Source organism: Syngnathoides biaculeatus, chromosome 4 (genome assembly GCF_019802595.1).
Source record: "Syngnathoides biaculeatus isolate LvHL_M chromosome 4, ASM1980259v1, whole genome shotgun sequence".
Classification (NCBI taxonomy): Eukaryota; Metazoa; Chordata; class Actinopteri; order Syngnathiformes; family Syngnathidae; genus Syngnathoides; species Syngnathoides biaculeatus.
In genome coordinates this window covers 17,028,837-17,043,209 of record NC_084643.1, presented here as the reverse complement: position 1 = coordinate 17,043,209, position 14,373 = coordinate 17,028,837, and the positions used below count along the sequence as shown (strand labels likewise).

The following is a 14,373-nucleotide window of genomic DNA, read 5'->3' as shown; positions in this document are numbered from 1 at the left end:
TAATAATAGCAGTTTTGATTGAGCAATAAGGAATGTTTTTCATTGTCATTGACAGTTGAGTGATGTAGAACTGCTTTGCTTCTTTTGGGAAGGCTATTAAAAATATACAGCTGCATTAAAATACAACCACACTAAGGAACACGAACTATTGAGCGAACCCTTGTATTTGGATCACTCTGTGTAGAGAATATTGCTCACGTCTTAGCATGATTTAAAAAAAAAAAAGTTGTAATAATGTGGCTGTGATGAAAATCACTGATTACCCTGAGGGTTTCAGTAAGTCTCCAGCTCGAAAAATTGATTAATAATTATTTTTATAAGTAGCTTAGTGCATCCAAAATTGGTTTTGGAATTGAAATATTTCTTAATGATTATTTCTCATCTATTAGGCGAGGTCTCCATAAAGCCTTACTGTAATGGCCGTGGGAATTGGAGCACAGACACCTGCAGCTGCGTTTGTGAGCCAGGGTGGAAAGGCCCCAACTGCACTGAACCTGAGTGCCCCAATGACTGCCAGGACCAAGGCCGCTGTGTGGATGGAAAATGTGAATGCTTTGAAGGCTTCAGTGGTGATGACTGCAGCACAGAGATATGCCTGCTGGACTGTGGTGATTATGGTCATTGTGTGGAAGGGTCTTGTCTATGTGAGGAGGGCTTCATTGGTGAGGACTGCTCCCAGACAAACTGCCTCAACAACTGTCTGGGTCGTGGACGATGCGTTGATGATGAGTGCGTCTGTAATGAGCCTTGGACTGGCTTTGACTGCTCTGAACTCATCTGTCCAAATGACTGCTACGACCGTGGACGCTGTGTGAATGGCACTTGCTTCTGTGATGATGGCTTCACCGGAGAAGACTGTGGTGACCTCACTTGTCCTGGCAGCTGTAACAACCGTGGCATGTGTGTGAACGGACAGTGTGTCTGTCAGAGTGGCTACAGTGGGGGAGATTGCTCCAAGCTCACCTGCCCCCAGAACTGCAATGAGCAAGGGCACTGCTTCAACGGGAAATGCATCTGTGACCCAGGATTTGAGGGTGAAGACTGCTCTATTCTGTCATGCCCTGAAAACTGCAGCAACAAAGGCCAGTGTATAAATAGAGAATGTTTGTGTGATGAAGGATACCAAGGTGAGGACTGTGGCGAGCTCTCCTGCCCTAACAACTGCCTAGATCATGGGCGCTGTGTTTCTGGCCAATGCATATGTGATCAGGGCTTCACCAGCAAGGACTGCAGCATCAAGACCTGTCCTAAAGACTGTATGGGACGTGGGGAGTGTGTAGATGGCAAGTGTGTGTGCTTTGCTGGTTTTACGGGTAAAGGCTGTGGCGAGCTGACCTGCCCCAATGACTGTCTCAGCCATGGTCACTGTGTGAACGGCCAATGTATTTGTCACAAGGGTTTCACTGGTGATGACTGCAGTGAGAAGACCTGCCCCAAAAACTGTTTGGACAGAGGATATTGCAATGATGGCATCTGTGTTTGCTATGAAGGCTTCACTGGGTTCGATTGCTCCATCATAACCTGCCCTGGAGACTGCCAGAACCAGGGAATTTGTGAAAATGGAGTGTGCGTCTGCAATGAGGGTTTCATTGGTGAAGACTGCTCTGCTGGTAAGGACAATGTCTCAATTATTACTTTGCCTTTCAGATATTGTGGTTGTTAAATTGCTTGCAATTAATCTGCTACTAAGGTATTCAATCATGTATAAATGCAGATTGGACACTATCTCTACCACTTGACACACCATTTTAATATTGTGGCACAACAAAAAATGTCATTTTCTTTGTAATTCCTGTGAACAAATGAAATTGCACTGGCTACTCCTTCCATCTAAAGGTCGAATGACAAAGATGTTATGGAGTCAGTTAAAGTTCATATTTGCATTGTTCATATGTTATGCAATATATGCATGTAACTTCAAGCAAGTTTTCAACCATAGAGCGAAAAATTAGGTTTTGATGACCCATATTGAGTCTTCCCTGAACATACCCGAAGTTCAAGACACGGTGTGGTCACTCGATTGACCGCAAGGGTAAGCAGAAGTGACACTGCAACTGCCATACACAGTGGGTTACACACTATACACAATGGTGAGCAAGGAGTTGGAATATGTGGAGTAGGATTTCAATGTAAACCAGCTTGGCATCGTCAAAATGTACCTATACATGTTTGAGCCGATCAGACAGTGATGACGAGCCAAGTAGCAGATGTACAACAGAAAAGGGAGTGATCACAAGCTCATATGTTATGGTATTTAAAAAGCATGTCTTTCTATGTACTCATGGCTTGAAATATTGGCACCCCAAGGGTGGGAATACTTTTCAGCACAACTACACATTTATACTTGCATATTCAGAAATGTTTTTTCAGTAAGATGGAACAAGCTTTTAATTGGTATGCAGTTCTGTTATAATACACCGCACACAAAGTTTTTGGTGTCTCTGTTGGCTTGTCATACAGGCAAAAGTTCAGATGACTGTACTGAAAAGTACCATGTGGGGCTTTTTTTTTTTCCAAACTGCCCAATGCACACTAATCACAAAAAAAGTTGTAGGTACCACGAGTCTGTGCCACGTCCCTGCTGTACCGAGATGGCTGTGAGATTTAGTTCTGTTGCTGCCGGTTGAGGTCCCCATGTCTGTAGGAAAAATAGTTAGCACTGCAGCTATTTCCATCTTCTGCCTCTGCATCCAGTGCTTTCTTCTCGGCATTTTTCTCAAAGCAAACAAACCGGTTCGAAGTGATCAGCACAGTGTGGAATGTTTGATAGGCACCCATTTCTGAGCATGATTCTTTCCCTATCCAGTGGTCACGTATTCCTTTTTCACTTGGAAGCCCCCCACTTGAAAAAAAAAAAATCTTACCGCTGCCTGAACCATTTGTGCAACCAAATCTCACATAAATAAACCATTGTGACATTGTTAAATCATACAACATCGACGGAAACAACAGCATGGAATAATAGCACACAACAGCGAATGAGCAGGATGTATGGCTTATGTGACATAACAGCGCTAGAAAGAGAAGACGACTGGAAAGCCCGGGATGCAGAAAGCAGAAGGCACATTCCGCGTCATATTTTTCAATTTAACTGCTTTATATCGGCTATATAAATCACTTTGCAATGGCAGTGATGCTTTGTAAAGGGGTCCTAGAAAAATTTTATATCTTTGTCCTCTGACCTTTAACTTGTTAAAATGTTCAAAGATCACAGATATTTCTTTTGGGAAATTCAACCATCTATCCATCCATTTTGCATGCCATTAATCCTGACAAAGGTTGCGGGAGTGCTGCATCCCATACCAGGTGCCTTTTGGTGAGAGGCAGGGTACACCCTCAGCTAGTCGCCAAGAGCATACATAGACGAACCATTTTTTTTTAGTATGAATATTTTGTATGTAGAATTGAAATAACTTTCTAACACTGCAGACCTCCACCAAGACTGAACATCTGGAAGTAAACACAATGAATTTTTCTTTTGGTAAAAGCTGCAATTGGCTGGAAACCAATTCAGGGTGTACCCCATTTACTGCCCGAAAATAACGTGGGTCCCACGACCCTTGTGAGGATAAACAGCTCATATAATGGATGGATGGATGGATGGATGGATGGATGGATGGATGGATGGATGGATGGATGGATGGATGGATGGATGGACACCAAAACAAAAAATAGCCAAGGTTACATTAAAAAACTAAAATACAAGAATGCGCAGTTGGTGGCAATAATGCTCATTATAAACTCATTTAGAGCTAACAAGCAACTTATTCATTCATTCACCATGAACTGCTTATCCAAGGTCGGCTTTGGGGGGGTAGTAGCTTTAAAGGGGATGCCCAGACTTCCATTTTCCCGGCCATTTCAACCAGCTCTTCTGGTTGGATCCCAAGACATTCCCAGGCCATCCGAGAGATGTCGTCCCTCCACCATGTCCTGGGCCGTCCCCGAGGTCTCATTCCGGTAGGACATGGCAGGAACACCTCACCATGGAGGCCTCCGAGAGGCATCCGGATCAGATGCCCCAGCCTCCTCATCTGGTTCCCTTCAATGCAGAGGAACAGCAGCTCTACTCTGAGCCCCTCCCAGATGACTAAGCTTCTCACCCTTTCTCTAAGAGAGAGCCCAGATACCCTGCGAGGAAAACTCATTTTGGCCCCTTGTACCCAGGATCTTGTTATTTCGGTTATGAACCACAGCTCATGAGCACAGGTGAGGATAGGAACGTAGATGGACAGGTAAATTGAGAGTTTTGCCTATCAACTTAGCTGCTTCTTTACCACAAAGACCACATCACTGCAGACGCTGCATTGATCTGCCTGTTGATCTCCCCCTCCATTTTTCCCCTCACTCGTGAACTCGGGTTATTGTCAGTTGAGGCATTCTTCCCAATAACGCCCTTCCAGGTCTCACTGTTATTGCTCACATGAGCTTTGAAGTCCTGCAGAACAATGGAGTCTCCAACGGAAGCACTCTTCAGCACTCCCACTTAGGACTCAAAAAGGGTGGGTACTCTGAACTGTTTTTTTGCTGCATTGGCATACACAACAGTCAGGGGGGCAATAAGTATACCCACACTTAGTCGGCGCTTTCCAACATGGGCAACTCCATAGTGGAACAGAGTCCAATCCCTCTCAAGAGGACTGTTATCGAGGCGAGGCCGACTATATGTAGTCGAAACTTCTCGACCTCACACACCAGCTCAGGCTCCTTCTCTGCTAGAAAGGTAACATTCCACGTCCCTAGAGCCAGCTTCTGTTGCCGGGAATCACCAAGGTCCTTGCCTTTGGCCACTGGCCAGCTCAGATTGCACCCAACCCCTGTGGCCCCTCCCACAAGTGGTGAGCCCACGAGAAGGGGGACCCACTTTGCCCTTCCGTGCTGTGCTCGGCTGAGCCCTATGGGTGCAGGCCCGCCACAAGACGTTCGCCTTTGAGACCCACCTCCGGGCCAGGCTCCAGAAGGTGGCCCAGATAACCTGCATCCGGGCAAGGGAAACCTCAATCCATTATTTTTATTCATCATAAGGGTTTATGGAGCCGTCCTTTGTCTGATCACTCACCTCTAATCTTTTTACCATAAGTGACGCTACCAGGGGCATGAAACCCCAGACAACTTAGCTCCGAGGATCATTGGGACACACAAACCTCTCCTCCAAGATAAGGTGACGGCTCATGGAAGGACTAACAAACAACTGACAGAGACCAAAAAAAAAAATCTTGATTCGCATTAAGAACCCACTGGTAATGTATAAGCTTATGTACCGAAGCTGTCTTTCAGGTATCAGGCACAGGTTCATTACCAAGTCACTGCCCCATTCATTATCACCCTGTAATTGACTTAGGACCACTCTAGACTGTACACTGTCTTACACCTGAGGGGATTTTCTGTGACCCCATTAAAAAAGCCAATGAAGAAGTGTGTTTTTTCCTCTCTTTATGACAAATATTTCCACAAAGTTTTTTTATGTTTTGTGCATGCCAAATATTTTCTGTTTCCCCACAGTTTCACCGCCAAAGGACCTAACTGTGGAAGAAGTCACACCTGAGACAGTGGATCTGTCTTGGGAGAATGAGATGCATGTAACAGAGCACCTCATCACCTACACTCCCACAGCCCCTGGAGGCCTGGATTTGGATGTGCGGGTGCCCAGCGACCAGAAGAAGGCCACTATTATAGAGCTAGAACCAGGCATTGAGTACCTGATCAGTGTGTATGCTATTCTCAATAACAAGAGGAGCATTCCTGTTACTGCCAGGGTGGCAACACGTATGAAAGTTCCAGTTTTTTAGTAACAATAAAACAGTCTCAAGCATACACGTAAAAAATGTTAAAAACTAACAGTTCCTAATTAATCCCAGACCTTCCTGAGCCTGAAGGACTGAAGTTCAAGACAGTGCGTGAGACATCTGTGGAGGTACAGTGGGACCCACTGGACATCCCCTTTGATGGCTGGAACCTCATCTTCAGAAACACTGTGAGTCAAAAATACTGTGATATTCCACAAGAATGACTTTCAAATTTCATTATATACTCTAGCGTTAAATAGATTTTTTTAATGCTGTAAATCATTTGGAAGCTAACTTTAACTCAAAATTCCACCCTTCCTTTGGATGTACAACGGAAATATACAGTATAACAAAACAATCTGATACTGTCTAACTCTTTATAATGTGCAGATGCCACAGTGATTAGCCTGTATATCTCTCGTTCCCTTCTTCCCTCACTCGTGAACAAGACCCCAAGTTATATGAAATCCTGCACTTGTGCCAGGATTTCACCTCCAACCTTTTACCGACTGAGGACCATGGTCTAAGATTTGGAGGCACTACTTTTCATTTCAGCCGCTTCACACTTAGCAGTGAATCACTCCAGTGAGAGCTAAAGATCACGGCTTTATGAAGCCAACAGAACTACATCATCTGCAAACATAAAAAAAGGAGATACAATACCAAGGTTGTCAAAACCAACCCCCACTATTCCTCAGCTATGCCTAGAAATTGTCTCCATAAAAGTTATGAACAGATCCCGTGAAAGAGTGCAACCCTGGCAGAGTCCTAACCACACAGGAAACTGACACACTGCCAGCAATTTGGACTAAAATCTGACACCTTCCGTACAGGGACAAAACAGCCCATGTCAGAGTGATCAGTACCCCATACTCCAGAATCAACCACCTCCTGCCCCCACAGGATTTCCTGAGGGAAATGGTCAAACACCTTATCCAATTCCACAAAACAAATGTAGACTGTTTCGGTGAACTCCCATATACCCTCAAGAACTTTGCAGAGAGTGAAGACCTGCTGGACTGTTCCACAGCCAGGACAAAAACCACACTGCTCCTCCTAAATCTGGCATTCAACTTCCCGACAGCCCATCCTCTCCAACACCCCACGATAGACCTTACCAGGGAGGCTAAGGAGTGTGATCCCTTGGTATTTGGAACACAGTCACCTGTCCCCCTTCTAAAAAAAAAAAGGGGAGCACCGCTCCAGTCTGCCAATCCAAAGGCATTGACCCCCCCAACCCCAACCCCTAGATGTCCACATGATATTGCAGAGACATTTCAACCAGGACAGCTCAACAGCATCTTGAGCCTTTATTAACTCTGGGTGAATCTCATCCACCCCTTTGGCCTTGCCACCATGGGGCTTTTTAACCACCTCGGTAATGTCAGTCCCAAAGATGGGAGGGACCTCCTCAGAAACCCCAGACTCTACTTCCTAATGGGAAGGCATGCTGTAATTTAGGAGGTTTTCGAGTATTCTCTCCACCGTCGAGTCGAATTCTGCAATCATGCACCATGAAGAATCTATGATGAACACAGAAGCCCAATAACAGAACACCACTCGGTGTCTGATGGTGTTGGGGGTGTCCTCTCAATCACGCCCTTCCAGGTCCCACTGTCAATGTCGACAAAAGTATTGAAATTGGCAAGCAGAATGATGGAGTCCCAAGGACCCCCTCCAAGGATTCCAAAAAGAGTATGTATTAAAGGTCCCCATATCTGGCCACTGCCTAGGTAATATTCCACCTGACCCTAATAGCTCATCCCACAGGTGGTGAGCCCATCGGAAGGGGGACCCACGTGAACCTTTCAGGCTGTGCCAGGCCAGACCCAGTGGATGCTCATCCATCACATGCTCGCCTTCGATCACCAATCCCGAACTGCCAGGTCTCATTGTCATTGCCCACATAAGCATTTGAAATCACCTAGCAGAATGATGGAGTCCCCAGAATCTCCTCCAAGGACTCCAAAATGGGTGGGTACTAAAGTTCCCCACCTCTAGCCACCGCCAAGGTCATATTGCACCTGACTCTTATGGCCCCTCCCACCGGTGGTGAGCCCATAGGAAGGGGGACCCATGTGACCCTTTCAGGCTGTGCCTGGCCGGACCCCATTGGTGCAGGCCCAGCCACTAAGTGGTTGCCTTCAAGTCCCACCCACAAGCCTGGTTCCGGGGGTCTGGTGAGTTGTGTCCGGGCAAGGGAAAACATCCTCCTGAATCTTTAAGATCATGGGGGCTTTGGAACTGTACTTTGTGATCCCTCACCCAGGACCTGTTTGACATGGGTGATCCTACCAAGGGCATGAATTCCCTGAGGCCCTAGGGTCATTGGGACACACAAACCCCTCCACCACAATCAAGTGACAGCTCAAGGAGGGAATATGAAAAACTCCCCTCAAAATTTAAATCACTGTAATACAGTGAAGGAAATAAGTATTTGAACACCCTGCTAAATTGCAAGTTCTCCCACTTAGAAATCCTGGAGGGGTCTAAAATTTTAATTTTCATTTCAATTTTAATTTTCATTAATATTTGGTACAGTAGCCTTTGTTTGTAATGACAGAGGTCAAAGTTTCCTGTAGTTGTTGCACACACTGTAGGAGGGATTTTAGCCCACTCCTCCACACAGATGTTCTCTAGATCAGACAGGTTTCTGGGGTGTCACTGAGAAACACGGAGTTTCAGCTCCCTCCAAAGATTTTCTATTGGGTTTAGGTCTTTAGACTGGCTAGGCCATGCCAGAACCTTGATATGGTTCTTACGGAGCCCACTCCTTGGTTTTCCTGGCTGTGTGTTTCGGGTCATTGTCATGTTCAAAGACCCAGCCACGACCCATCTTCAATGCTCTGACTGAGGGAAAGCGGTTGTTCCCCAAAATTTCACAATATATGGCAGTGGTCATCCTCTCCTTAATGCAGTGCAGTCATCCTGTCCCATCTGCAGAAAAACACCCCCAAAGCATGATGTTACTACCCCCATGCTTCGCAGTAGGGATGTGTTCTTGGGATGGAATTCTTTATTCGTCTTCCTCCAAACACGGTCAATGGAATTATGACCAAAAAGTTCCATTTTGGTCTCATCTGACCACAAAACCTTCTCCCATAACTCATCTGTATCATCCAAATGGTCATTGGCAAACTTAAGACGGGCCTTGACATGTGCTGGTTTAAGCAGGGGACCCTTCTGTGCCATGCATGATTTCAAACCATGACGTCTCAGTGTTTTGCCAACAGTCACCTTGGAAATGGTGGTCCCAGCTCTTTTCAGGTGATTGACCAAGTCCTGTCGTGTCGTCCTGGGCTGATACTTCACCTTTCTATGGATAATTGAGACCCCACGAGGTGATATCTTGCACGGGGCTCCACTCCAATTGAGATTGACCGTCATGTTTAGCTTCTTCGATTTTCCAATGATTGCTCCAACTGTGGACATTTTTTCACTAAGCTGCTTGGAAATTTCTCCCTCGCACTTTCCAGCCATGTGGAGTTGTATAATTTTATCTCTAGTGTCTTTGGACAGCTCTTTGGTTTTGGTAATGTTAAAAGTTTGAGTCTTACTGATTGTATGGGGTGGACAGGTGTCTTTATGCAGCGAACAACCTCACACAGGTGTATCTGATTCAGGATAATACATGGAGTGGGGTGGACTTTTAAAGGCAGACTAACAGATCTTTGAGGGTCAGAATTCTAGCTGATTGACAGTTGTTCAAATACTTATTTGCAGCTGTATCACACAAATAAATCGTTAAAAAAATCATACATTGTGATTTCTGGATTTTTCTTTTAGATTATCCCCCTATGATGAAGATTTAAGACCGCTCCATTTCTAAGTGGGAGAGCTTGCAATATAGCAGGGTGTTCAAATACTTATTTTCATCACTGTAGCTCATCTATTGGATAATTAAATAAACAAAAATTAATAACAATAAACAAGAGTAAGAAAACAAAATTACAATGATTTACACTATCTTGAGGAACAATGACTCATTTTCAGTTTTTTTTTTTACTCTGATCATGCAAGTACAACCATTGTTTATGAATATATCAGTCAAACTACTTCCTATTATTTGGAGGATTATAGGGGTTGTAAGGGTTGTATTTTTTTTCCTGGTGAATGGGAGGGTAATATTTTTTTTAACTTCAATTGATATCTAGGTTTGGTTTCTGGAGAGCCCAAAGGGCAGGATACTCTGGTTTGGGCCATTCTTTGACAACAGAATAGAATGAGGCGTTGAAAGATGCTCCTGAAGTGGTGTTTCCCTATTTTTTTCTTCTTTTTTTTTTTTTTTTTTTTTTTGTTATGCCAGAAAGAGGAAGATGGTGAGATTTTTAGCTCCCTCAGCCGTCCAGACACAACCTTTGAGCAGTCTGGCTTGGGCCCTGGCCAGGAATACGAAGTCAAACTGGAGGTAGTGAAGAACAAGAAGCGTGGACCTCCTGCCTCCAAGAATGTCATCACAAGTAAGAGTACATATTCATGCTGCAAGCTTTGTTATATTGTTTCTATATGTTTACGCAATAGGCTGGGTATATATCAGTGTTGTTATTTTCCTTTGAAAATTCCACATTTTTTTGTTATTTTAATATCTTATTGATAAAGTATGTTACTTTTTGTCAATTTGTTCTTATTAAATTGTTTCATATAAATACAAACCAAAATTAGTTAAAAGCAAATTTAAGGAGTGGCTAATTTTCATGAAACAGGACTGCCTTTTCTGAACAGTGTTCAGCTAGCCTCAAGTAAGAGAGTTTGAAGCATATAATTATTCCTCCTTAGTGTGTATTTCCAAAATTTTGTCACAGACTAATTGTCAAGACACCTGGAAAGTGTTTTACAGTTTTTCGCAGTCACTTTGGTAGATTTCTCAGATCAGAATTGAAATTCTCAAAACTACTTTCAATTTTCACATTGTGTCAATTTCTTTTATTTGAACAAGTTGCAAATGCTTTGAAACATTCATGAAGATGATTATTTACAATCCTCTGCTGTTTCCTACATTCTTAATTGCTTATGTCATGTTGATCAAAACGTCTTCTCATGTTCTTTGTTGAATAGTATCCTCCCCCCAACCCCCACAAACACACACGCAAACACATTCAACAATTTGGCACTCCTTCATTGCATTAGTCTTTACATGAAAAATGGCTGAACATGTCATGTCAAGCCCATTCTATTTCTATACATTATTATCATTCTTGATTTTATTTTTTAATAAATCTCTGGTGCAGTAGCGAGAAAAAAAAAAGCATCAACAGAAGTTAGATTATGGAATTTAGAGTTCTTAGTCTTATTGAGACTCTCTTAACATGCTGAGAGCTTTCAATGTGTCAGTTAAACCCTGGTGCTTCAATTTCCTTCTCACTGAAGTGCCGACGTTTGGAAACTACTAGTCAGCCACACAGTAGGGCTTTGAGGGATGCCTTCCTGCCTGTCCAGAGAATGGTGTCTTGTGACACCCATATGAAACACTTACAGATTGTGCTCAGCTCTAATGTGGATTAGTGCTCCTTCACAGAAGGATGTCTTTCGTAAAGTTGAGTGTGTGTGTGTGTTGTGTGTGTGTGTGTGTGTGTGTGTGTGTGTGTGTGTGTGGTGTGTGTGTGTGTGTGTGTGTGTGTGTGTGTGTGAGACACATCGATTCGAATATATATGCATGTTCTCGCCATGCCTGCGTGGGTTTTCTCCGTGCATCCAGTTTCCACCCACATCCCAAAAACGTATTAATTGGAGGATCTAAATTGCCCCTTTGTGTGATCGTGAGTGTGACTGTTGTCTGTCTCAATGTGTGATTGGCTGGCAAGCAGTTCAGGGTGTACCCCACCTCCTGCCCGTTGACAGCTGGGATTGGGCCCAGCACACTCGCGAGCCTTGTGTGGATAAGCGGCTCAGTAAATGGATGGATGGATATTGCAAGCCTTATTACACACACTTGAATCATTATTGATCAAACTCTTATCGTTAACTTCTGATTTCAAAAATACTTATTGATGTGTTGTGAAAACCGTGATAAGATGATGTCATGAAACATTTATATGGTTTCAGTCATAAGGGCCCTTCAAGGGAAACTCTACTTATAATATACCCCATGACGAAAATTGAGTGAGTTTGACACTCCAATTATTACGCTAATAAAGGTCTAAGTACCAAAATCAAATTATGATTTGAGTTCTTCTTTTCCTTTCGGCTTGTCCCGTTAGTGGTCGCCACAGCGTGTCATCTTTTTCCATTTTACCCTATCTTGAGCATCTTCCTCTCTCACACAAACTGCCCTCATGTCTTCCCTCACAACATCCATCAACCTTCTCTTCGTTCCGCCTCTCGGTCTTTTGCCTGGTGCCTTCAGCACCCTTCTACCAATATAGTCACTCTCTCGTCTCTGGACATGTCCAAACCATTGAAGTCTGCTCTCTCAAACCTTGTCTACAAAACATCCAACTTTGGCTGTCCCACTATTGAGCTCATTTCTAATCCTATCCAACCTGCTCACTCCTAGAGAGATCCTCAACATCTTAATTTCTGCCACCTCCTGTTCTGCTTCCTTTTGTCTCTTCAGTGCCACCATCTCGAATCCATACATCATGGCCGGCCTCACCACAGTTTTATAAGCTTTGCCCTTCATCCAAGCGGAGACTCTTCTATCACATAACACACCAGACACCGTCCGCCTGTTGTTCCAACCTCCTTGGACCCGTTTCTTCACTTCCTTACCACACTCAGCATTGCTCTGGATTGTTGATCCCAAGTATTTAAAGTTATCCGCCCTCACGATCTCTTCTCCCTGGACCGTCACTCTTCCCCCTCCACCCCTCTCATTCACGCACATATACTGTGTTTTACTTTGGCTAATCTTGATTCCTCTGACTTCCAGTGTATGCCTCCATCTTTGTAATTGCTCCTGTACCTGATCCCTGCTTTCACTGCATATCACAATATCATCTGCGAACATCATGGTCCAAGGGGATTCCAGTCGAACCTCATTTGTCAGCCTATCCATTACCACTGAAAACAGGAAGGAGCTCAGACACCTCCACCTTTGCCCTACATCGCATCTTAATGTATTCCTCTCCTCAGTCCTCTATGTGTCCCACTTCTTTGCTAATCTCTTTCCTTGTATGACCTCCTGTATATTGGGGTTCCACCACCAAGTCTCCTTCTCCCCTTTCCTACCAGAAGACACCCCATGTACTCTCCTGCCTGTCTCTTTGATCACCTTGGCTGTAGTAGTCCAGTCTTCCAGGCGCCCCTCCTGTCCATCGAGAGCATGTCTCACCTCTTTTCAAAAGGCTGCACAACATTCTTCCTTTCTCAGCTTCCACCAAATGGTTCTCATCTCTATCTTTGTCTTCTTAATCTTCCTACCCACCACCAGAGTCATCCTACGCACCACCACCCTCTGCTGTCGAGCTAGACTCTCCCCTACCACTACTAATCTCCTTCAGATTACATCGTCTGCACAAAATATAATCCACCTCCGTGCTTCTTCCTCCGCTCTTGTAGGTCACTATATGTTCCTGCCTCTTCTGGAAAAAAGTTTTCATTACTGCCATTTCCATCCCTTTTGCGAAGTCCTCCACCATCTGTCCCTCAAAGTTCCTTTCCTGGATTCCGTACTTACCCATCGTCTCTGTTTCCTTCACCAACATGTCCATTACAATCTGCACTAATCACAACTCTCTCTCTGTCTGGGATGCTCAAAACTACTTCATCTAGTTCCTTCCAGAATTTCTCTTTCAACTTTAGGTCACATCTTACCTGTGGGGCATAGCTGCTAATCACATTATAGATAACATCCCCAATTGCAAATTTCATCCTCATCACTCGATCTGATACTCTTTTCACCTCCAAGACATTCTTAGCCAACTCTTCCTTGAAAATAACCCCTACTCCATTTCTCGTCCCATCTCCTCCATGGTAAAATCATTTGAACGCTGCTCCTAGACTTCTAGCCTTACTACCTTTCCACTTGCTCCCTTGGATGCACAGAATATCAACCTTTCTCCTAATCATCATGTCAACCAACTCCTGAGCTTTTCCTGTCATAGTCCCAACATTCAAAGTCCCAACACTGAGTTGTAGGCTCTGCACAGTCCTCTTCTTCTTCTGCTGACGAATCCACTTTCATCCTCTTCTTTGTCTTCGACTCACAGTAATTTAATTTCCACCCACGCTCTGCAGGTTAACGCTGCCGGGGGTGGGCGTTGTTAACCCGGGCCACGACCAATCTGTTATAGTATTCTTTAGATGAATGCTCATATTTGTTCGGCACAGTTTTACACCGGATGCCCTTCCTGACACAACGCTCTGCATTTATCGGGCATGGAGTGGCCTACAAATTGCACTGGCTTTTATGCATTTATGGATCTTCTACATGCAAGTTAAAGAATACCCATCCATTTTCTTCACCGCTTATCCTCACGAGGGTCGCGAGGGGTGCTGGAGCCTATCCCAGCTGTCAACGGGCAGGAGGCAGGGTACACCCTGAACTGGTTGCCGGCCAATCGCAGGGCACATGGAGACAAACAGCCGCACTCACAATCACATCTCGGGGCAGTTTAGAGTGTCAAATTAATGTTGCATGTTTTTGGAA

The 14,373-nt window shown here is 44.4% G+C and overlaps 1 protein-coding gene across 11 annotated transcripts in view; it reads left to right on the top strand.

Moving 5' to 3' along the window:
• Positions 1-14,373, top strand: part of LOC133499419 (tenascin-like) — a 137,771-nt gene that overhangs the window by 89,582 nt on the left and 33,816 nt on the right. For 10 of the 11 annotated variants that reach the window (XM_061817440.1, XM_061817441.1, XM_061817443.1 and 7 more), the window contains 4 exons: positions 390-1,610; positions 5,503-5,766; positions 5,859-5,974; positions 10,093-10,246. In XM_061817440.1, coding sequence (XP_061673424.1) covers positions 390-1,610; positions 5,503-5,766; positions 5,859-5,974; positions 10,093-10,246 — 1,755 coding nt within the window. The remainder of the gene's footprint in view (positions 1-389; positions 1,611-5,502; positions 5,767-5,858; positions 5,975-10,092; positions 10,247-14,373) is intronic. The other variant, XM_061817445.1, reaches the window with a different exon arrangement.